The sequence below is a fragment of the Gigantopelta aegis genome, chromosome 1, assembly GCF_016097555.1.
Source record: "Gigantopelta aegis isolate Gae_Host chromosome 1, Gae_host_genome, whole genome shotgun sequence".
Taxonomy (NCBI): domain Eukaryota; kingdom Metazoa; phylum Mollusca; class Gastropoda; order Neomphalida; family Peltospiridae; genus Gigantopelta; species Gigantopelta aegis.
Window position 1 is genome coordinate 22,463,176 of NC_054699.1, and position 24,126 is coordinate 22,487,301.

The following is a 24,126-nucleotide window of genomic DNA, read 5'->3' on the forward strand; positions in this document are numbered from 1 at the left end:
TTTTTAATATATTTTTTTTAATTCATAAAATCCCTGTTACAGAAATCTGTCCACAACCAGGGATAAAATCAAAGTGGTCAAATTGACCCTGGTTGATTTAAAACAGGTTCCAAAAGTGGACATTTTAAAATATACTGATGGAACGAAATAAGGGAACACATCAAAATGTAGACCAAATGTAATTCACTACTAGCGTAATAATGTTTGTATTTCATACCAAGTGGTAATGTCGGATCGAATGTCCATAGTGTTGAATGAGCTGCCTATGTGTTCCCAGTCAACTTCTGACAATATGAAATGATTTTTGATGCAGTCATTATTTCTTGTTGCTATCTGTTTGATCCATTATTTCTTTCCATCAGTATATATTATATTAAAAAGAAACTACAGGCTACAGATTTTAACAATAACAAGATAGGACCAAATTTATAAAAAATGTTGTCAAATGTACTGTCAACGAATCCCGCCCACTCTTTCCTGTACACTCTTTGTACATCATGCCCCAACCCCTCCTCCCATTCTGACATACTTTATGAATGGCCCCGAAGCAGAAATATTGTTACAAAACTGGCCTTGGTGGTGTCATGGTTAAGCCATCGGACCTAAGGCTGGTAGGTACAGGTTTCGCAGCCCACCCAGAGCGAGTTTTAACAACTCAATGGGTAAGAACACTACACTCTCTTCTCTCTCACTAACCAACCACTAACAACTAACCATCGGTAGGTAGGTACAGGGTTCACAGCCCGGTACCGGCTCCCACACAGAGCGAGTTTTAACAACTCAATGGGTAAGAACACTACACTCTCTTCTCTCTCACTAACCAACCACTAACAACTAACCATCGGTAGGTAGGTACAGGGTTCACAGCCCGGTACCGGCTCCCACACAGAGCGAGTTTTAACAACTCAATGAGTAAGAACACTACACTCTCTTCTCTCTCACTAACCAACCACTAACAACTAACAACTAACCATCGGTAGGTAGGTACAGGGTTCGCAGCCCGGTACCGGCTCCTACACAGAGCGAGTTTTAACAACTCAATGAGTAGGTGTAAGACAACTACAGCCTCTTCTCTCTTACTAACCACTAACAACTAACCCATTGTTCTGGAGAACTACTCTAGAATCTCCATGAGTACTCGAGTTACTCTGGCACGGGTCGAGTCTAGAAAGACTCAAGTCCGTTTACAGGACTCGAGTACCTGTACAAGGTGGAATACAATGATCAACTATAATACAGTGGACAATGTATGACAATAATTTCAGCAGTAGATAATCAACGATATAAGTTACACAATAATTATGTGATCATGCGCTAGTTTCTTTTTTAAACTGACCGTCCAACCGTCACAATACTGAACATATTAAATGGTTTCTAAATACAATACAATGGCATGATATGGGCATCCATGTTCAGCGTTGGAAGTAAGATGCATAATGCTAGTTTACTGTATTTCTTAGTCTCGGGACGAGACTTAACCCAGTAGTAAAGCGCTCTCTTGATGCACGGTTGGTTTGGGATCAATCCCCGTCGGTGGGCCCATTGGGCTATTTCTCCCTCCAGCCAGTGCACCACGACTGGTACATCAAGGGCCATGGTATATGCTATCCTGTCTATGGGATGGTGCATATAAAAGATCCCTTGCTGCTAATCGAAAAGTGAAGTGGCGACAGCGGGTTTCCTCCCTCAATATTTGTGTGGTCCTCAACCAGTTATATGTCCGACGCCATATAACCGTAAATAAAATGTGTTGAGTGCATCGTTAAATACAACATTTCCTTCCTTTCTTCTTCTTAGTCTCATCATCATTTAGTGTAAGTGTCGGGTACTCGGGTCTGGGTTGAGTTTGACCCCTGAGTATTCGAGTCCTATATTTTAGACTCGTGGAGGCCCTAATCTACTCCTTACCTCAGGGCATCTAGATTATGGTATCCCCACTCCCATGGCTAGTGATATTCAATGTTGGGCTGGTAAATAACTACTATTGCCTTGCCTGACAGGGCTTCTAGATTATGGTAGCCCCACTCCCATGGCTAGTGATATTCAATGTTGGGCTAGTAAATAACTACTATTGCCATGCCAGACGGGGCTTCTAGATTATGGTAGCCCCACTCCCATGGCTAGTGATATTCAATGTTGGGCTAGTAAATAACTACTATTGCCATGCCAGACAGGGCTTCTAGATTATGGTAGCCCCACTCCCATGGCTAGTGATATTCAATGTTGGGCTGGTAAATAACTACTATTGCCATGCCCGATGGGGCTTCTAGATTATGGTAGCCCCACTCCCATGGCTAGTGATATTCAATGTTGGGCTGGTAAATAACTACTATTGCCATGCCAGACGGGGCTTCTAGATTATGGTAGCCCCACTCCCATGGCTAGTGATATTCAATGTTGGGCTGGTAAATAACTACTATTGCCATGCCCGATGGGGCTTCTAGATTATGGTAGCCCCACTCCCATGGCTAGTGATATTCAATGTTGGGCTGGTAAATAACTACTATTGCCATGCCAGACGGGGCTTCTAGATTATGGTAGCCCCACTTCCATGGCTAGTGATATTCAATGTTGGGCTAGTAAATAACTACTATTGCCATGCCTGACGGCTTGTGAAAAAAAGAGTTGCAGTTAAGTCAATTTTGTAAATATGAATATACTGCCCCCACCCCAACCCCCCAATGTCAATGTTTTTTAAGCTCTATGTCCTCCTTTAGGTGACATATCTGATTGTTACTGTTATTTAGTAAATTGTATTAACTTAAAGTAAAGTTGTGTTAGTGAATTTTTAATCGTGGCAAGTAAATGTTTTAAATCTCTGATCCCATGGCTAGTGGATTTTATAAAAATTCTAGAAGCCCTGTTACCTGCTTCTCCTTTCGGTCCTGGGTATCCATCCAGCCCCGGTAGTCCTGCTGCTCCCTTCCGACCCACTGGGCCCTGAATGGACTGTCCCGGCTCTCCCTTTCTGCCCGAGAAACCAGGCAGTCCAGGCAAACCATCTAAACCATCAATGCCAGGTATACCGTAGTCACCCTAAAAAAAAAAAAAGAGGAAAAATAATTAAGAAGTATTGTAAATTGTTTCTTTTTTGGATGCCATAAATATCATGTAACAGTAAAATCAGCTCTCATCATCCCCAAGTGGTCAAATAAAACATTGATATCTCCTAAATAATTTCAACATATTGATAACAATGTTTGACTAATTCTAAGAACAAATTTTATCATTTCCAAAATAAATACTGTAAAATACTTTATTTTCGTGCAATAAAATTTTCGTGATTTAATGAAAATGAGTCAATTCTCGAGCATTTATTTCCACATATTCCTCATTAAAATAATGAATGAATGAATGTTTAACGACACCCCAGCACAAAAATACACATCACAAAAATACACATATACTATTTGGTGTCACAAAAGGTAAGTATATGGAAATATTATTTATACAATTATGTAAAAACACAGTGTAAAGAGCTGTGGGGATCCCATTAAAATAAAAATAAGGAATAATTATGCAATTTACTTTCATTCCCTGAGCTAGGAAGGAAATGTTTCATTTAACGACGCACTCAACACATTTCATTTACGGTTATATGACATTAGACATATGGTTAAGGACCACACAGATATTGAGGGAGGAAACCTGCAGTCGCCTCTTCATGGGGTACTCTTTTCGATTAGCAGCAAGGGATCTTTCATATGCACAATCCCACAGACAAGATAGTACATACCACAGCCTTTATTACACCAGTTGTGGAGCACTGGCTGGGACGAGTAATAGCCAATTGGTCCACCGGCGGGGATCGATCCCAGACCGACCGTGCATCTAGCGAACACTTTACCACTGGGCTACGTTCCACCTCTTCCCTGAGCTAGATAAATATCACCAAAAAAAGAAGAAGACAGGAATACATGCACTTTACCTTCATTCCCTGAGCTCCAAACAAGCCTGGCAAACCTCTTTCACCGACAGGGCCCATTGACCCATCTCTACCTGGCATGCCAGGGAGTCCACGGGCTCCCTTCCCGCCCAGGGGGCCTCGATAGTTCTCCAGATCAACACCAATCACGTCACCCCTCTCACCCTTGATGCCAGGCAAGCCGGGCTCTCCATCTCGACCAGAGAAACCCTACAAACAAAAGCAATAATAGTGTCAGGAATTAGAAATTCATCATCAATCATTCCTATGGTATGAAATTAATTTTCATAGTGTCAGGAATCAGAAATTCATCATCAATCATTCCTAAGGCATGAAATTAACTTTCAGCGTTGCCTTTGATATTCTAATTGTGGACCACTGGATAAGATAGGGGGAAAACACAAAACAATCAGAGAATGGGTTCAAGTGTTGGGATTCTGATGGAGCACTGGTTGAGACGTGGAAAAAACTCAAACAATCAGAGAATGGGTTCGAGTGTTACAAACAGGTTGGAAATTCATCATCAATCATTCCCAGTCCACAAAATGAATTTCAAGTCTTGCCTTTGATATTCTAATTATGAAGCACTGGATAAGATGGAGGAAAAAACAAAACAATCAAAGAATGGGTTCTAGTGTTAGAAATCTGTTAGAAATATATCAACCATCATTCCCACTCGAAAAAAAAAAATTCAAATCTTGCCTTTGATATTCTGAGTGAACAGCACTGGTTGAGATGGGAAAAAAACAATCAGAGAATGGATTCTAGTTTACAAATAAGTTGGAAATTCTTCATCGATTATTCCCAACCACAAAACTAATTTCAAGTCTTGCCTTTGATATTCTTAGTAAAGAGCATTGGTTGAGATGGGAAAAAAACAATCAGAGAATCAACATTTGAATAAGCACCTGTCTGCTTTTCCTGACATGTGAAAATTTTCAATACTGTTTCATTTTGAGCAGACAAAAATTTTGTTCTTGCACATGAATGAAACTATTTATTTTGACAAGTGAAAATATTGGCAGACAATTAGATTTTTTAATTACTTATCCAGTAAACTAGTGAAAACGTGGCTTATTTCTAGTGTTAAGAATCGGTTGGAATTTCACCATCAATTAATTATCAGTTATACTTTAATTGCTTCTGATGCTCCTGCTTAAAGATATATCATTAGGATCATACATCTATTCTTGTGTTAAAAAAGCTATATTTTTGGTCAGTGACCAAATTATTATTATTTTTTAAATCTAATCATCATATCTTTACAATACATACCGTGACTGCAGCATAAATGTACTTATTCAGACACATGGTTGATAGAATATTTATTTAAAGTAGGAAGAAAGGAAATGTTTTATTTAATGACGCATTCAACACATTGTATTTATGGTTATATGGTGTCAAACATAAGGTTAAGGACCACACTGATATTGAGAGAGGAAACCTGCTGTTGCCACTTCATGGGCTACTCTTTTCAATTAGCAGCAAGAGTTCTTTTATATGCACCATCCCACAGACAGGGTAGTACATACCACGGCCTTTGATATACTAGTCGTGATGCACTGGCTGGAGCAAGCAATACATACAGTGATTGCAGGATAAATGTACTTATTGAGACACATGGTTGATAGAATATTTATTTAATGACATATTAGCATATTATTAGTAAATTATCTGTGGGATGACTGTGACCATGTATAATCAGTGTTCGACAAATTGATTGAGAAAGTCACAAGCCCTCACAGAAGCTCTGGCTAGTCTCCTATGTATTGTAGTAACAGAGTTGATCATTTCCACTAGCCCAGACCAAAAATGCACTAGTTGGGACAGACGGATAGTGGGTTTGTCGAACCCTGGTACAATGATTCAGATTTTTCTGTCATCTAACATTGAATTCTCCAACAATGTGAGTAAAATTAGACCTTACTGTTACAAGTGGCAAGTCTTTGGTAAGTGATTTGACCAACACCAATGTCAGCCTGTATTCAGATGAAACAGGCCGGTTAATGATAATTTTAAGGCCAAAAAAACACAACAACAAAAAAACAACAAAAAAACACCAAGAATGGGAATAAATATTGAAACTTGTGTTCCTTCTTGTCTAGTGTACTTCAACTGACCAACATTCAATTATGTTACACCAAGCAACATAAACATATACAATGGGAAAGAATACTGAACCTGTGTTCCTTCTTGTCCATCTCTTCCTGGCAGACCTGAATCACCAGGACTTCCCTTCAAGCCCGGCAGACCTGGACTGCCTGGAATTCCATCCTGACCTGAATAAAAACAATGTTTGTTATACATACACTGTTAACATTGTTATACATATATTCCTAACAATGTTAAACATGTTTAAAACATATTTTTATTTCTAACAATGTTATATAATTGCTAACAATATTAAACATATTTAAAACATATTTATTCCTAACAATGTTAAACATATTATTCCTAAGAATGTTAAACTTATTTTATAAGATTATAATCCTAACAATATTAACCACATTTTTATTCCTAACTATGTTAGACATACTGGTAATATTCCTAACAAAGTTAACAAAATTTAATACACTCCTAACAGTGTTAGTTAAACATGTATTCTAACATTGTTGAATATATATTTCTACAAACCATTAACCCACTGTCCTAGACGGTCAGTTCAGATACTGGAAGTTGAGCTATATACACAGGAGAGAATTCTGAAATCTTAATTAATTAAAAGCATGAATATCAGATTAAAAATAAAGAAACATTACCTGGTCGGCCAGATGCACCCGGTTCTCCAATATGGCCAGGAACACCATCGGGACAAAAACCACAGTCTTCACCTTTTTGACCTGTTCAAACAGTTTTTGAAAATTGGTGTCACCATGGTAAAGTGTTAAACAAATTGGGGTAAAATGAACCTGTACATAAGTATATATAGTGAAACTCCTCTAAACCAGACACCCTCTGGACCAAGTAAAAAGTCTGGTTTTTAGAGGTATCCAGTTTAGAGAGGTTCCCTTCCGTACAGATATTTAAATAAGGACCGTGAAAAAAGTCCAGTTTTACGGGAATTCTGGTTTACAGAGGGTCCAGTTTTGAGAGGTTTGTCTGTATAGTGAAACCCCTCTAAACCGGACACCAAAGTAACTTGTCTGGTTTTAAAGGGTATCGAGTTTCAAAAATTTCTTTTTTAAAAATGGTGTCATCAGAATATTAAATGTTAAAAGAAATTGGGTAACTGAAGCTGTATATAAGTATATATATATCTATAGTGAAAACTCTTTACACAGGACACAGACAAGACCAGTAAATTTATTGGTTTTAAGGGAAATCCAGTTTAGAAACATTCTCTTCTGTACCAGTATTTAAAAAGGGACCAAGAAAAACATCTGCTTTTGAATGAATTTCAGTTACTAGAAGGTCCAGTTCTCAGAGGTTTCGATGTATATAGTTCTGTGGAAAGTTGTTAATGTTTGTAGATATCTCTGCTGTTAATTCCTTCTTTAACAATTCACCAATGATAAGTGAGCATATACAATATCCTTGATTTAAAATGTTAAAAATTCTATATACATCAATACATACATTGCATAAAATGCAGAGTTCAGAATCTCGTTATCTCACCTCTAGGTCCAGGTAGACCAGCCAGTTCGTCTAATCCATGTTTAAAATGTTAAAAAGTCTATAAACATTTCATGGTTTGCCAAGTTCATTTTCACTGTTTGTAAAATTTATCTTTGATAACTGTCTCCATAAACTAGAAAGCCGTTTTAAAAAAACTCGTTATCTCACCTCTAGGTCCAGATAGGCCAGCCAGGCTATCCATTTCAGGTTTAAAATGTTAAAAAGTCTATAAACATTTCATGGGTCTGCCAAGTTCATTTTGACTATTTGTAAATATCTTTGATAATCGTCTCTATAAACTAGAATCATTAAACAAAACAAACTTTAACTTTTAACTATGAACTAGATATTAGAAACTTAAAGAAACAACATTCGTTATCTCACCTCTAGGTCCAGGTAGACCACCAAGACCATCCATTCCAGGTTCTCCTGGGGCTCCACGATCACCTGGCAACCCTGGCGTTCCAGGAGGCCCAAAGAATGCGAACCCTTCTCCTGGTGTTCCGGGTTCACCATAAGGGCCTGAATCACCAGGGATACCAGGCAGACCAGGCAAACCGGAAATACCGGGGTAACCTCTCTCTCCTTTGTGTCCCACGACGGTTTCACCGATTCTTCCTTTCTCTCCTGGTTCTCCGCCCGTCCCAGGAAAACCAACCAGTCCATCCTTGCCATCCTCACCGGGCAAACCTGAAATCAACAATGTCAGTATTTCACAACAATTTAATACACAAGTAAACACGGCTTTAGATTGCACCAAAGCTGAACTGGTATAACGGGTGTGCCCAAAATAAGCAAGAACAAATTAAGCCAGGGCTTCTAGATTATGGTAGCTCCACTCCCATGGCCAGTGATATTCAATGTTGGGCTAGTAAATAACTACTATTGCCATGCCCGACGAGGCTTCTAGATTATGGTAGCTCCACTCCCATGGCCAGTGATATTCAATGTTGGGCTAGTAAATAACTACTATTGCCATGCCAGACAGGGCTTCTAGATTATGGTAGCCCCACTCCCATGGCCAGTGATATTCAATGTTGGGCTAGTAAATAACTACTATTGCCATGCCCGACGAGGCTTCTAGATTATGGTAGCTCCACTCCCATGGCCAGTGATATTCAATGTTGGGCTAGTAAATAACTACTATTGCCATGCCTGATGGCTAGTGAATTTGTTTGGTCAAATGTTGCAGTTTTAGTGTTTTTAAGCTCTGTCTCCCTCTTTAGGTGACATTATTAGGTTATTAGGTGATTATTGTTATTAAAATGGTATTAACTTCAAGTAAAGTAAGGCTAGTGAATTTTTTATTGTGGCTAGAATTTTTTTTAAATCACCAGTGGATTTTATAAACATTCCAGAAACCCTGATTAAGCACAAACATGCTAACCTCAAAACATTTCATCTTAAAATCAATGGAATGTTCAGCTGCAATTGGATTAGAATAATGTGGTTTAAACAATATTTATTTCACAAAAGAAATGGATTGACAAACAGGCCATTGGCCTATATTAATGCCTCTCCACACATACTTTGTTACATACAATTTATAATATACACATATATCAGTTTACATGTTCTTCAGAGAATTAGAAACAATTAAATAATTTGCACTCAAACATAAAAACAATTCTAAATGACCATTAAATTAATATGGTCCACGCATACACATACCCACGTACATAAATATACCCGATTTCCTAAAAGATTAACTTACATCAGTGATTGTCGCCCACAGTACAGCAGCCAAACTTGCAAGTGACAATGTGATGTAGGATAAATGGCTTTAAGAAATTAAAACGTGAAGCGTTTTGACAATTCGAAAAAGTTATGAATAGATTCTGCCAGACGTAAATTAAGGTCCAGAGGGTAATCATTATTACCATATAGCACTGTATGGAGATCAAAACCAGCATTATAAAAATACATTGTTGTACAAATGTTATCATATAGAGGACAGACAAATAGGAAATGTAACCTATCTTCATATGGGTGTGGTAATAATAGAATAATGTGAAATGCATTTCTGAATATGTACAACTCTTTATCAGCTAGTATTAACATCACTGCACTGAAAAGACCTTGGTGTGTTCAGAAAAGACAAAAAATGTGTTGTGTTCAAATTAGTGAGATCTAAAACCTTGTTAAAGATAATTTTAATACATTAGAACAATTGTTGCTAATCAATTTTCTAGCAATTAGAAAATGTTGCTAATCAAATTCTTCAGAAAAAAAAAATTCTCAGCATGTATTCCTTTAACTATAGAGTGAATAACAAACAATAACCCAACATTTAGAGAACTGACATGCACATTCAAGGCATTTTGATGCTGATAAAATAAACTCGACAATATAGTCATGAGTCTATGAGTCTAAACATTTTATAAGCACCAGGACAGATTTAATTAACCTTCTGACTATTGCAGGCAAGATTATTATCTCGCCTGACGTCACGCCAGTCGACATATTGTACACTGTATACAGTGCATTCCCCCAATTCATATTTACCACCGTTTTGCACACGACACTGACGAGAATTTTTTTTTTTTAACAGGAAATAGTTTATTTTACCGCATGCTAGCTTTTGTTTGTTGTTTTTCGGTATTTTGAGTTCAAAAAGTGGTTTTCGGCAAGTATTTTTGCTTGACAATAATGGCGGCACGTCACAGTCATTTTCAGGGATTGTCAGCTAACTGTGACAGATAATTGGATAATACATTTGATCGTTTTATCAACAACGAAAATCATCAAATATTGCAATATGAATCATAGAAAATCACTGTTATCAGGAATAATGGAAATAAATACTGAACTGCTGGCCACAAATGACCATAAGTAAACACGACTTTTTCTATTTTTTGCCTAATTTTAGTCAACATTAACTTATCTAAAATATCGTTAAAAAATTACAAAATCCCACAAAAATAATACTTACCAATTCATATATAGGGAATAACTAGTTACTGCCTTAAGATATCGGCTTTATCCTGCGAAGGTTAGAATGGCAAATGCAGCAAGGCTCTGCCGAGCTGCATTCACCATTCGACCTTCGCAGGATAAAGCCGATATCTTAAGACAGTAACCAGTTATTTCTTTTATCCTGCAATCCTAGAGGAATATTCGGAAAATAATTATTTATTCTAGTTTTGTGTACGCAAATCGAGTATTGTCAACCTAGCAAGGCTTTTGCCGTATGACGTCAAACAAGTTACATGACATCATTATTTGTAAGACGCTAGCTACATTCTGTCACATTAAAAAAGCATTTCTAAACTATTTCATAAATAAATATACAAGTTTTGTATTGTTATCGCAAACTAAAAGATATTTGTATTTACCGTACTTCAACCAATGATTTAAAGAGTATGTTTACTGAAAACTACTCTAAAATACTTGAGTCGAGTCGAGTCGGGCTTATGTCATGTGACCTATATTTTTGGTCAGTGACCAAAAATATAGAGATTTATCTAGTCGTCATATCTTTCCAATGTATACAGTTATTGCTGGATAAATGAACTTTATTTTATGTATTTATAAAACATTTAAGTGAATATATGTCAGTAAAAATTATAAACTTGTACTTGTTCAATGTGGTTTTAGTAAAAAATTTATTCAGTAGTCTAAAGGTTAAAAAACACTTAGAGAGCTAGTAGGTCAAACTCTTGAGACATTTTAAAGGTTCTAAAATAAACCCATATTCAAGAAAATATTGTGGTAACTAGAGAAACTTTTACTTAATTTAAATTCACAGTTATTACCTGATGATCCTTTTAAAATATCTTAAACTTTAGTTATCTAAATCTTTTAATCCTAATGTTCCATTATTGAAACTATCAATAGTCGGGCAAGCAATATATCAATAGTTTGATGTATTGTCACACTCATACAATTGTTATCTAGTAATGCTTTTAAATTATTAAACGTAAAATATCTTAATGTTTTAAATTATCTAATTCTTTTAAATTATCTAAATATTTTAAATTATCTAAATATTTTAAAGGTCCACGTTTATCAAAAATGTAATTCACTATTGTTTGGTATTTACGTATACCTTTTACAATATATATGAAGTATCAATAAAATAAATGTTTAAAAATTTACCTGATTTTAATATATTTGCAATAAAAGTCACGTTTTTCTCATCGCTTGCCAAAACACATGTCGAATTTAAGAGCTAAGTCACATGACCCTGTGAAGCGCTAACCGGCATAACATGAAAGCGTGGTTCGCAGCCTTTCAGACATTTTACTGGGAAGGTGGAACACGTGGACTTCAAGAACAAAAGAACAGGTCATGTAGTAATTAGCTCTGTCTACGCAGGCGCACGATCTTGCCCCTACTGTCTACACAGGCATGCGATCATACCTCTACTGTCTGCCAGTTGTCACCTTTTAAACAATGAAGTCATTTTCCCCAGTAATTAGGACACCACAGAAAGTGTTATGAAATAATCGCGCCTCTTTGAAAGCTTAATAAACAATGAACAACACCTGTAGTAACGGGTGTAGGTAGCAAGATAAATCGTATTATTATTTGTATGTGTTCATACCTGCATTGCATCATACCGATCTGTCTAAAACAATAAATTCAGATCCCTATTTTATGTGATATTAATCAATAAAATAATGTTATTTATTCTGCTTGTTGTTTTAAATGTGTTCTGATCTGAACACATATTTTTATTACAGTCAAATGTTAATATCCCACTTTCAAAAGTCGGGACTGAACTTGTGTCCTCCTTCTCACAAGTAGGTAGGTAACTAGGTTAAAGTGCTTATATACCACTTCCTCATAAATTGAGATACCATTCGAGTAGATGTTCAAATGTTATGAGACCAAAATGTCCAAACTAGCATCTGTTAAGAATCAGCTGTTTTTCGAAAAATCATTCTCTGCTGTCGGCATGTTAACCTACTAACAGAAGGCCTGATGCTACGTCACAGTCTGATGCGGGTCAAATCAACAGAGCAGTGGGTTTTTTCCCCCAAGCATTTTACAAAAAGTCACTTTATTAATAACTGGGATGGTATATATATTTTTTTTTTTTTAATACTGTAATGTTTATGTATTTGTTTTATATACTGTGTATTATTAATAAAGAAAGAAAGAAAGAAATGTTTTATTTAACGACGTACTCAACACATTTTATTTACGGTTATATGGCATCAGACATATGGTTAAGGACCACACAGATTTTGAGAGGAAACCCACTGTCTCTACTCTTTCTGATTAGCAGCAAGGGATCTTTTATTTGCGCTTCCCACAGGCAGGATAGCACAAATCATGGCCTTTGTTGAACCAGTTATGGATCACTGGTCGGTGCAAGTGGTTTACACCTACCCATTGAGCCTTGCGGAGCACTCACTCAGGGTTTGGAGTTGGTATCTGGATTAAAAATCCCATGCCTCGACTGGGATCCGAACCCAGTACCTACTAGCCTGTAGACCGATGGCCTAACCACGACACCACCGAATGTATTAATAATGTGCCGTGATTGTGAACCTTTAAATTATTTAATTCAATTATTATTACCTGATAACCCTTGGTCTCCCTTCATCGACATTCCTGGAACACCTGGTAACCCTGGCAACCCTGGCTGACCAGGTGGGCCTTGCAAACCAGGTAAGCCATTGCGGCCAACTTCACCTTCGAAACCTATAAAACAAGATTGCATTTAACAACTGATTTTAGTTATCACTAAAACAAATAATGCAATTTAAAAGTAACAGAACTTTTGTAATCTTTGTGAAATAATATAATTATCACATTATCGTATTATCATTATTGAAAACAATTTAAAACTTGATTTGTTTTTAAAGACAAGTTTCAAAAAAAGAATTTTAGACATATTCCAGTAAATAATGTTTGATTAGTAAACTTTGTACAATATGGATAATATTTCTTGCTAAATTCTCATTCCATCTGTCTATCCATGTACACCATACAACCACTAATATGCCATCCATACATCCACTTAAACCACTCATTCAGTAATAGCATCAATTCATTCCATTCTTACCATCCATCTATCATCTCATACCATCCATTCATCCACTAATACCATTCATCCACTAATACCATTCATTCATACCATGCATCTATACATACCATCCATCCACTCATTCCATCCATCCAATCATTCCATTCATCTATCCACTCATTCCATCCAGTCAAACCATTCATCCACTCATACCATCCATCCACTGATCTACTTATACCATCCATCCATTCATTTATACCATCCATCCATCCACTCATACCATCCATCCATTCATTTAATACCATTCATCCACTCCTGCCATCCATACATTCATGCCATCCATCCATTCATTCATTTATATCATTCATCTACTTATACCATCCATCCACTTGTACCATCTATCTATGCACTCATACCATCCATGCACTCATACCATCCATGCACTCATACTACCCATGCACTCATACCATCCATCCATCCACTCATACCATTCATTCATTCACCAATACCATCCATTCATATCATGCATCTTCTCATACCATCCTTGCCATCCACTTATACAATCCATCAACCATTAATTTATATCATCCATTGATCAACTCATACCATGAATCCATCCACTCATACCATCCTTCCATCCATTCATTTATATTATTCATCCACTCATACTATCTATCCATCCACCCACTCATATCATCCACTCATTTAATCCATCCACAGACTCATACCATCCATTCATCCATCCATCCATCCACTCATACCATCCTTCCATCCAAGTAAATACCTGGTCTTCCCATTTCTCCCTTTGGTCCAGGTGGGCCCTGTCTACCAGGTGGTCCAGGTCGTCCATTTCCACTACCATTGACAAAGGTTCCTGGATAACCCTACAGAAATCACATTATATAATTAGATAAATTATCTAAATCCACTACCATTGACAAAGGTTCCTGGATAACCCTACAGAAATCACATTATATAATTAGATAAATTATCTAAATCCACTACCATTGACAAAGGTTCCTGGATAACCCTACACAAATCACATTATATAATTAGTTAAATTATCTAAATCCACTACCATTGACAAAGGTTCCTGGATAACCCTACACAAATCACATTATATAATTAGATAAATTATCTAAATCCACTACCATTGACAAAGGTTCCTGGATAACCCTACAGAAATCACATTATATAATTAGTTAAATTATCTAAATCCACTACCATTGACAAAGGTTCCTGGATAACCCTACAGAAATCACATTATATAATTAGATAAATTATCTAAATCCACTACCATTGACAAAGGTTCCTGGATAACCCTACAGAAATCACATTACCATAATTAGTATAAATTATCTAAATCCACTACCATTGACAAAGGTTCCTGGATAACCCTACATAATTAAATCACATTATATAATTAGATAAATTATCTAAATCCACTACCATTGACAAAGGTTCCTGGATAACCCTACAGAAATCACATTATATAATTAGATAAATTATCTTAAATTATCTAAATCCACTACCATTGACATTGAAAGGTTCCTGGATAACCCTACAGAAATCACATTATATAATTAGATAAATTATCTAAATCCACTACCATTGACAAAGGTTCCTGGATAACCCTACAGAAATCACATTATATAATTAGATAAATTATCTAAATCCACTACCATTGACTAAGGTTCCTGGTTAACCCTGCAGAAATCACATTATATAATTAGATAAATTATCTAAATCCACTACCATTGACAAAGGTTCCTGGATAACCCTACAGAAATCACATTATATAATTAGATAAATTATCTAAATCCACTACCATTGACAAAATAACCCTACAGAAATCACATTATATAATTAGATAAATTATCTAAATCCACTACCATTGACAAAGGTTCCTGGATAACCCTACAGAAATCACATTATATAATTAGATAAATTATCTAAATCCACTACCATTGACAAAGGTTCCTGGATAACCCTACAGAAATCACATTATATAATTAGATAAATTATCTAAATCCACTACCATTGACTAAGGTTCCTGGTTAACCCTGCAGAAATCACATTATATAATTAGATAAATTATCTAAATCCACTACCATTGACAAAGGTTCCTGGATAACCCTACAGAAATCACATTATATAATTAGATAAATTATCTAAATCCACTACCATTGACAAAGGTTCCTGGATAACCCTACAGAAATCACATTATATAATTAGATAAATTATCTAAATCCACTACCATTGACAAAGGTTCCTGGATAATCCTACAGAAATCACATTATATAATTAGATAAATTATCTAAATCCACTACCATTGACAAAGGTTACTGGATAACCCTACAGAAATCACATTATATCATTAGTTAAATTATCTAAATCCACTACCATTGACAAAGGTTACTGGATAACCCTACAGAAATCACATTATATCATTAGTTAAATTATCTAAATTCACTACCATTGATAAAAGTTCCTGGATAACCCTACCGAAATCATGTTATATAATTAGTTAAATTATCAAAATTCACTACCATTGATAAAAGCTCATAGATAACCCTACAGAAATTACACACATGTTATATCATAATTAAATTATCTAAATTCACTACTACTGACAAAGGTTACAGGATAGCCAAACAGAAATCACACACGTTATATCATTAGTTAAATTATCTAAATTCACTACCATTGACAAAGGGTCCTTGAAAATCATGTATTCAAAGGTTACTGGATAGCCCTACAGAAATTACACACACATTATATCATTATTAAATTATCTAAATTCACTACCACTGACAAAGGTTAGTAAAAAAACTTATCAAAATCACCATACACACAGTGATTCATTAGTTAAATTATATAAATTAACTACCATTGACAAAGGTTCCTAGAAAACCCTACCAAAATCACCACAAACACACATAATGATTCGTTAGTTAAATTAACTACCATTGACAAAGGTTCCTGGATATCCCTACCAAAATCACCACAAACACAGTGATTCATTACTATCATTTGATAAAGTTATTGTTAACTCACCGGTGGTCCTTGCAGGCCAGTTCTACCACTGAATCCAGGGAGTCCAGACATACCCTGTGAAATGAAAACAACTTGTTTACAATTGTTTTAATACTGTTCAACATAAATAAAGTCAATTGTTTTAAAACTGTTCAATATATATGCATAAGCAATTGTTTTAATACTGTTCAATATAAAAGCAATTGTTTTAATACTACTCAATATAAAAATTGTTTTATATTGTTCAATATATATATGTATAGGCAATTGTTTTAAAACTGTTCAGTATAAAAGCAATTGTTTTAATATTGTTCAATATAAAAATTGTTTTATATTGTTCAATATATATATGTATATGCAATTGTTTTAATACTGTTCAATATAAAAGCAACTGTGTTAATATTGTTCAATATAAAGTCAACTGTTTGAATACTGTTAAATGTTACATGTAAAAGATAATACAACTGTTTAAATACTTACTGTTCAATTTTACATAAAAATATAAAAACAATTGTTTTAATAAATCTTTTGTAACAATAAAATAATTAGTTTAATTTTATTAATTTGTCTGTGAAATAAAAACAAATACTGTAATTATAATACAGTGAAACTCCCCTAAACTGGACACGCTCGGGACCAAGTAAAAAGTCCAATTTTAAGGGATATCCGGTTTAGAGACATTCTCTTTTGTATTGATATTTAAAAGGGGATGGTGAAAAATGTCCGGTTTTGAGAGAATTCCAGTTTACAGAGGGTCCGGTTTTGAGAGGTTTCACTGTACCAGCAAACCTTCTGTGAACTTAAAACAATTATTTGAATACTACTAAATTTTCTGTAAAAATAAAATAATTTTATTGATACTACTAAACCTTTTGTAAAACAATGTTAACAATAAAAATCAATCAAATGTTAATTTTCTTTAATATAATTACAAGATGATGGAAAATATAATATTAATAATTAAAAACTTCTTTTTACAATACCTTGAGTCCATTTATGCCAGGATGTCCAGGAAAACCTTTAGCACCTGTCATTCCTTTAGGTCCATAAGGTCCAGGAGGACCTTCCTTACCCCTTTTACCCTACAACAATAAAAATTAACATACTGTAACATGTGAACGACAAAACCGTAACATGTGATCAGGGCTGTATCTCTGCACAATGCAGAATCGAAAATGGGCATTTGGAAAAACAGTGGTTGATTCCATTAATATCTAGCTAGTGTCTCCTCTGTAGGAGGACAGCCACTCCCAGGGAGATCCCTTACTGGAGAAATCATCTCTGCACTGCCACAAAGAGGACTGCCAGACTAGTTTAGTATTAAAATTAAAACTAGCACATGATTGAACTCATTTGAATAAGAATAGCTGTGATGACATGCACTCATGAATCACTGTCAAAATAATGGTTTACATTTTATTTTTGTTATATTTTCTGATATTATATTAAATATAAACATATTTTATTTTTGTTATTATCTTTTTCATATTACATTGAAAAATTATTGAGAAAAGAAAAAAAGAAAATTACGCCAGGAAAATTGAATATTGGATTATCATGAAACAGAAAGATTACAGCAAACAGGGCTTCTAGATTATGGTAGCCCCACTCCCATAGCTAGTGATATTCAATGTTGGGCTAGTAAATAACTATTATTGCCATGCCGGACAGCTAGTGAAAATAAAGTTGTCAAATGATGCATTTAAGTCTGTTTTGTCTGGCCTAAATTAGTTCTACATTAAATATAATGTATAAACCTTACCCTGCGACCTGATGGTCCTGGCATTCCCTTAAGTCCATTCGAACCATGGCGACCAATTCCTCCCTAAAAACAACAAATGAAATATGTTAAACCTATATAGAATACTACACTTGTTTTTGCTAAATATAATTTTTACAAAACAAATGAACTTCCGATGGTATTTCAGGGCAATTTTGAGTATGCCGACGGCAATGTTTTTAAACTGATTTTTGCAGCAATTAAATTTGACTGATAGGTTATTTTTCTGTATGTACATGTAGTCAAATTTCTTCAATTTATGTCAATAAACTTCAATAAACAAGAATTTATTATAAATGGAATCATGGATTACTAGCATAAGCTAACATTTAACGGAACCTGGTGATTCTGAGACACGTTGCCCAAGTTTTCGGTGAATATGACATGAAAATTGTTCTAAGGATGACATTAAATTGTATACAGTATTCTCGCTGGGTGAAAATTAAAGGAGGAATGGGAATGGGAACTATTTTAGCGTGCCCACATCCTTACGGTTTGGGCACGCCCACCATGGATTCGGATTCTGGCATAGCCAGTCCACGATTCCATGGCTGGAGGGGATTAAAGGAGGATGGTCACTGAGTGACTGATAACACTTTTACTTCACTGATATTTTAAGATATTTCATTAAATGTTATAAAAAAAAAGTTTGTTTTATTTAACGACGCCACTAGAGCACATTGATTTTTTATCTTATCATCGGCTATTGGACGTCAAACATATGGTCATTCTGACAGTTTTTTTAGAGGAAACCCGCTGTCGCCACATACACTACTCTTTTTACGACAGGCAGCAAGGGATCTTTTATTTGCGCTTCCCACAGGCAGGATAACACAAACCGTGGCCTTTGTTAAACCAGTTATGGATCACTGGTCAGTGCAAGTGATTTACACCTACCCATTGAGCCTTGCGGAACACTCACTCAGGGTTTGGAGTCGGTATCTGGATTAAAAATCCCATGCCTCGACTGGGATCCGAACTCAGTACCTACCAGCCTGTAGACCGATGGCCTAACCATGACGCCACCGAGGTCGGTTCTAAATGTTATAATTATAATAAAATTGCTCTCTATGAACTATATGGTATTTCTTTTCTGTACAGTATACACTGTATTCCTAATAACTAGTAAAAAGTGAAATTATTCAGGTGACACCAGGGCTCACCCTGTCTAGAAGAAGAAGAAGTTTGTTTTGTTTAATGACACCACTAGAGCACATTGATTTATTAGTCATCAGCTAGTGGATGTCAAACATTTGGTAATTTTGACATATAGTCTTAGAGACGAAACCTGCTACATTTAGCAATGGATCTTTTATGTGCACCATCCCATAGACAGGATAGCATGTCATGTCATGTCATAGGGTTTTACGTGCACATTCAGAACAAGCTGTTGTAGCACACGCCTGTCATGGGCACAAGAGCCAACCTTGGCCGGCTCCTCCGTCCATGACAGGAAAGGTGGCGGGAGGGGAGAGGAGGGACCGCCTGCACTGGCAGGTGCAAGGGAGCACCAGCAGCCCGATCAAATTGGTAGCAGGTGGGTGGGGGTGGTGGTGATGCTATGGAATTTGAATGGAGCAGTTAAATGCCAAAGAGAAAAGGGTGTGTAATTTTGATTGAGGGAATTTGGCGCAATTTTGAACGGTCGGTCGAAAGGTAAATGGCCGAGCTAATATAGGTTTTGATATTAGTGAATCAAGAGTAGCTCGTTAATTTTAGACCTCTACGATGCTGTGATGTTTTCTTATGTTGCCCATAGGGCCCTTATAAAGGGCCTGACCGCTTCTGGTCGAGGCATCACAGAATAGCACACACCACAGCCGTTTATATACCAGTCGTGGTGCACTGGCTGGAACGAGAAATAGCCCAATGAGCTCACAAATGGGGTTTGATCCCAAATCGACCGTGCACCAAGCGGGCGCTTTACCACTGGGCTATGTCCCGCTCCTACTCTGTCCATTACCAAATTATATTTTTATACAAAATGGCTGCCACATTTAGTCTTTGGTTAGCACATTTTCCTTTAAATAAACAATTTTCAATAATTTTGAAGGAAATATTCTACATGTAACAAAATTGGCTAAAATACAATTTGTTCCTACATGTGTATGTGAGCCATGCAGGGCCCCATTCCATGAAGCGATCTTAGCACTAAGATCACCTTAGTGCATAAGGTGATCTTAGTGCTAAGATCGCTTTGTTGAACGGGGCCCAGGTCATTCAATTTTTAATTGGCATAATCAAGTTACGGTTCATCTGAAATTTACTGACTAATCAGTCATAGCAATGTATCTTTTATTTTGTATTTAAATAATACCGAACAAGTTATTGCATAAATCCTTTTTTCAGGTTAAGCAAGTTTTTTATTTTGTGGAGTACCATTATGCAAATTCATTTCTTTTCATTCATTTCAACTTATTTCCGTGCTTATATCCAATTAAGATTCAAGCATGCTGTTCTGGACACACACATCAGCTGTCTGTCCAGGACAGTGGGTTAGTTGTTAGTAATTAGTAAGAGAGAAGAGTGTGTACTTGTCTTACATCTACCCATTGATTTGTTAAAACTCACTCTGGGTGGGAACCGGTACCGGGCTGCAAACCCAGTACCTCTCAGCATTATGTCCGATGGCTTAACCACGACACCCCCAAGGCCGGTATTATGCAAATTCTAAATGAATCGTTATATAGTGATGAAATACCTGGTCTCCAGGTGGCCCCTTTATGCCTGGGAGGCCCGTAGGCCCCTTGTCACCAGTGTCACCAGCATCTCCAGGTTCTCCCGACTGGATCTCCCCGGGTCCAGTGACTGGGGCCTTGCCCGGGGGGCCAACATCTCCACGGTCACCCTAAAACACAGAAATACACAAAATTATTGAGGAACCAGAGATGAATTTCACAAGATATCATAAATCTAGTTTTTTTTATGTCGGCCTAAATGAACCAGAGACCGATTTTACAAGATACCATAAATCTAGTTTTATTATGTAGGCCTAAATGAACCTCACAAGATATCGTAAATCTTCTTTTATTTATGTAGACCTAAATGAACCAGAGCCCAATTTCACAAGGTATCATATATCTAGTTTTTATTTATGTAGGCCTAAATGAACCAGGGCCCAATTTCACAAGGTATCATAAATCTACTTTTTTATTATCATCTAGGCCTAAATGAACCAGGGCCCAGTTTCACAAGATATCATAAATCTAGTTTTTATTATGTAGGCCTAAATGAACCAGGGCCTAATTTCACAAGATATCATAAATCTAGTTTTTATTATGTAGGCCTGAATGAACCAGGGACAAATTTTACAAGATATTATAAATCTAGGGTTTTTTATGTAGGCCTAAATGAACCAGGGCCCCATTTCACAAGATATTATAAATCTAGTTTTTATTATATAGGCCTAAATGAACAAGGACCAATTTCACAAGATATCATAAATCTAGTTTTTATTATGTAGGCCTAAATGAACCAGGGCCCAATTTCACAAGATATCATAAATTTAGGTTTTTTTATGTAGGCCTAAATGTAAATCTATGTCCAAACCACAGTTCATATTACAGTGAACTCTTGTCTAAACCAGATTAATTTGAGACTGATGAAATGTCCCGTTTACACAGGTTGCCACTATGGAGAGATTACAGTTGCTGAACTTTGAGTCCACTGTATTATTAATAGTACAAGTTACGTTTGTTTTATTTAACGACACTGCAAGAGCACATTGATTTATTAATCATTGGCTATTGGATGTCAGACATATAATCTTAGAGAGGAAACCCGCTACATTGTTCCATTAGTAGCAAGGGATCTTTTATATGCACTATTCCACAGACACAATAGCACATACCACGACCTTTGATATACCAGCCATGGTGCACTGACTGGAATGAGAAATAGCCCAATAAGCCTTCCAACGGAGATCGATCCCAAACCAACTGCGCACCAAGACAGCACTTTACCACTGTGGTACATCCCGCCCCTTACTAATAGCACAAATGATATATTTTGATGTATATATATTTATTTTTCTTTCATCCTTACAGTGATCCATCTACCCATAATGCAGGAGTGGTCTCATGGGGGTTAAGGGGATCTGGAACCCCCCCCCCCCCCCCCCCCCCCCCCCCCCCCCCCCCCGTTCACAACAAAAAAACTACAACATTTTCCACTTATTTCAATGTGCAATTTGTATTCATTGCTAATATACAACTTCCATGGAAGTAGTTGCATGTAGATCCCTCCCCCCCCCCTGCAAAAAATCCTGGATCCACACCTGTAATGATTTAATTTTCTGTGTAAAATAGGGTTTCTAGAATTTTTATAAAATCAACTAGCCACAGGATCAGTAATTAAAATTTACTAACCCTACTTTACTTTAAGTTAATACAATTTTACAAAATAATAGTAAAGAGGGAGATAGAGCTTAAAAACACTAAAATTTGGGGGTTGGGGTGGGGGCAGGATATTCATAATTACAAAATAGACTTTTTTTTTCACTAGCCATTGGGCATGACAATTGTAGTTATTTACTAGCCCAACATTGAATATCACTAGCCATGGCAGTGGGGCTACCATAATCTAGAAACCCTGACTATTAATAATACAAACCTTCTGGCCTTTCAATCCATCCCTTGCCGTCCCTGGAGATCCCTTCATACCATCAATACCCCTAAAACCAGGAACACCCTGCAATTAAAATATAATAAAACAAAGTCAGTTCAGTTCATTAACAACTACAGTGAAACTCCTCTAAAATGGACACCCTCTGGACCAAGCAAAACGTCCAGCTTCAAGAGGTACCTGGTTTAGAGAGGTTCTCTTCAATATAAATATTCAGAAAGGGGCTGTGAAAAATGTCCTGTTTTGAGGGAATTCTGGTTTACAGAGGGTCTGGTATTGAGAGGTTTCACTGTACAAACATAAATTGAAAAAAGCAGTACCAAAATCAAAATATAATGTGTTATTTATTGTTTACAACAATTTAAAATGCATTTAGTACCGTACTAACAAATTCATTTACATTTATTTAGGCTAACTTTACCAGATGGTTGGTGTCTGTTAGAGCAGGTTGGACTGTATGTAATAAATATAAACTTCAACATTACTTACCAGATGCCCATGCTTGTTAGGGCAGATAGGACTATATGTAATAAAACTGAACTTCAACACTATTTACCAGATGGTTGGTGTCTGTTAGAGCAGGTTGGATTGTATCCAATAAATATGAACTTCAATATTACTTACCAAATGACAGTTGTTTGTAGAGCAGGTTAGACTAAATGTAATAAAAGTGAACTTCAACAATAATTACGAGACGGTCGGTGTCTGTTACACCAGGTTAGACTGTATGAAATAGAAGTGAACTTCAACACTACTTCCCCGACAGCCAGTGTCTGTTAATCCTAGTTATAATGTATGTAATAAAAGTGAACTCCAACACTACTTCCCCGACAGCCAGTGTCTGTTAATCCTAGTTATACTGTATGTAATAAAAGTGAACTCCAACACTACTTCCCCGACAGCCAGTGTCTGTTAATCCTAGTTATTCTGTATGTAATAAAAGTGAATTCCAACACTACTTCCCCGACAGCCAGTGTCTGTTAATCCTAGTTATACTGTAGGTAATACAAGTGAACCCCAGCACTACTTCCCCGACAGCCAGTGTCTGTTAATCCTAGTTATACTGTAGGTAATAAAAGTGAACTCCAACACTACTTCCCCGACAGCCAGTGTCTGTTAATCCTAGTTATACTGTAGGTAATACAAGTGAACTCCAACACTACTTCCCCG

At 36.3% G+C, this 24,126-nt stretch overlaps 1 protein-coding gene across 1 annotated transcript in view; it reads right to left on the reverse strand.

The window, feature by feature from the left end:
• The window catches only part of LOC121372205 (collagen alpha-2(IV) chain-like), a 91,889-nt gene that overhangs the window by 47,087 nt on the left and 20,676 nt on the right, over positions 1-24,126 (reverse strand). The window contains exons 9-20 of the mRNA XM_041498492.1: positions 22,945-23,022; positions 21,035-21,181; positions 18,316-18,378; positions 17,537-17,635; positions 16,575-16,628; positions 14,302-14,401; positions 13,070-13,192; positions 7,925-8,230; positions 6,685-6,765; positions 6,107-6,204; positions 3,929-4,135; positions 2,868-3,036 (exon numbers count right to left, since the gene is read on the reverse strand). Of these exons, the coding sequence (XP_041354426.1) occupies positions 2,868-3,036; positions 3,929-4,135; positions 6,107-6,204; positions 6,685-6,765; positions 7,925-8,230; positions 13,070-13,192; positions 14,302-14,401; positions 16,575-16,628; positions 17,537-17,635; positions 18,316-18,378; positions 21,035-21,181; positions 22,945-23,022 (1,525 nt within the window). The remainder of the gene's footprint in view (positions 1-2,867; positions 3,037-3,928; positions 4,136-6,106; positions 6,205-6,684; positions 6,766-7,924; positions 8,231-13,069; positions 13,193-14,301; positions 14,402-16,574; positions 16,629-17,536; positions 17,636-18,315; positions 18,379-21,034; positions 21,182-22,944; positions 23,023-24,126) is intronic.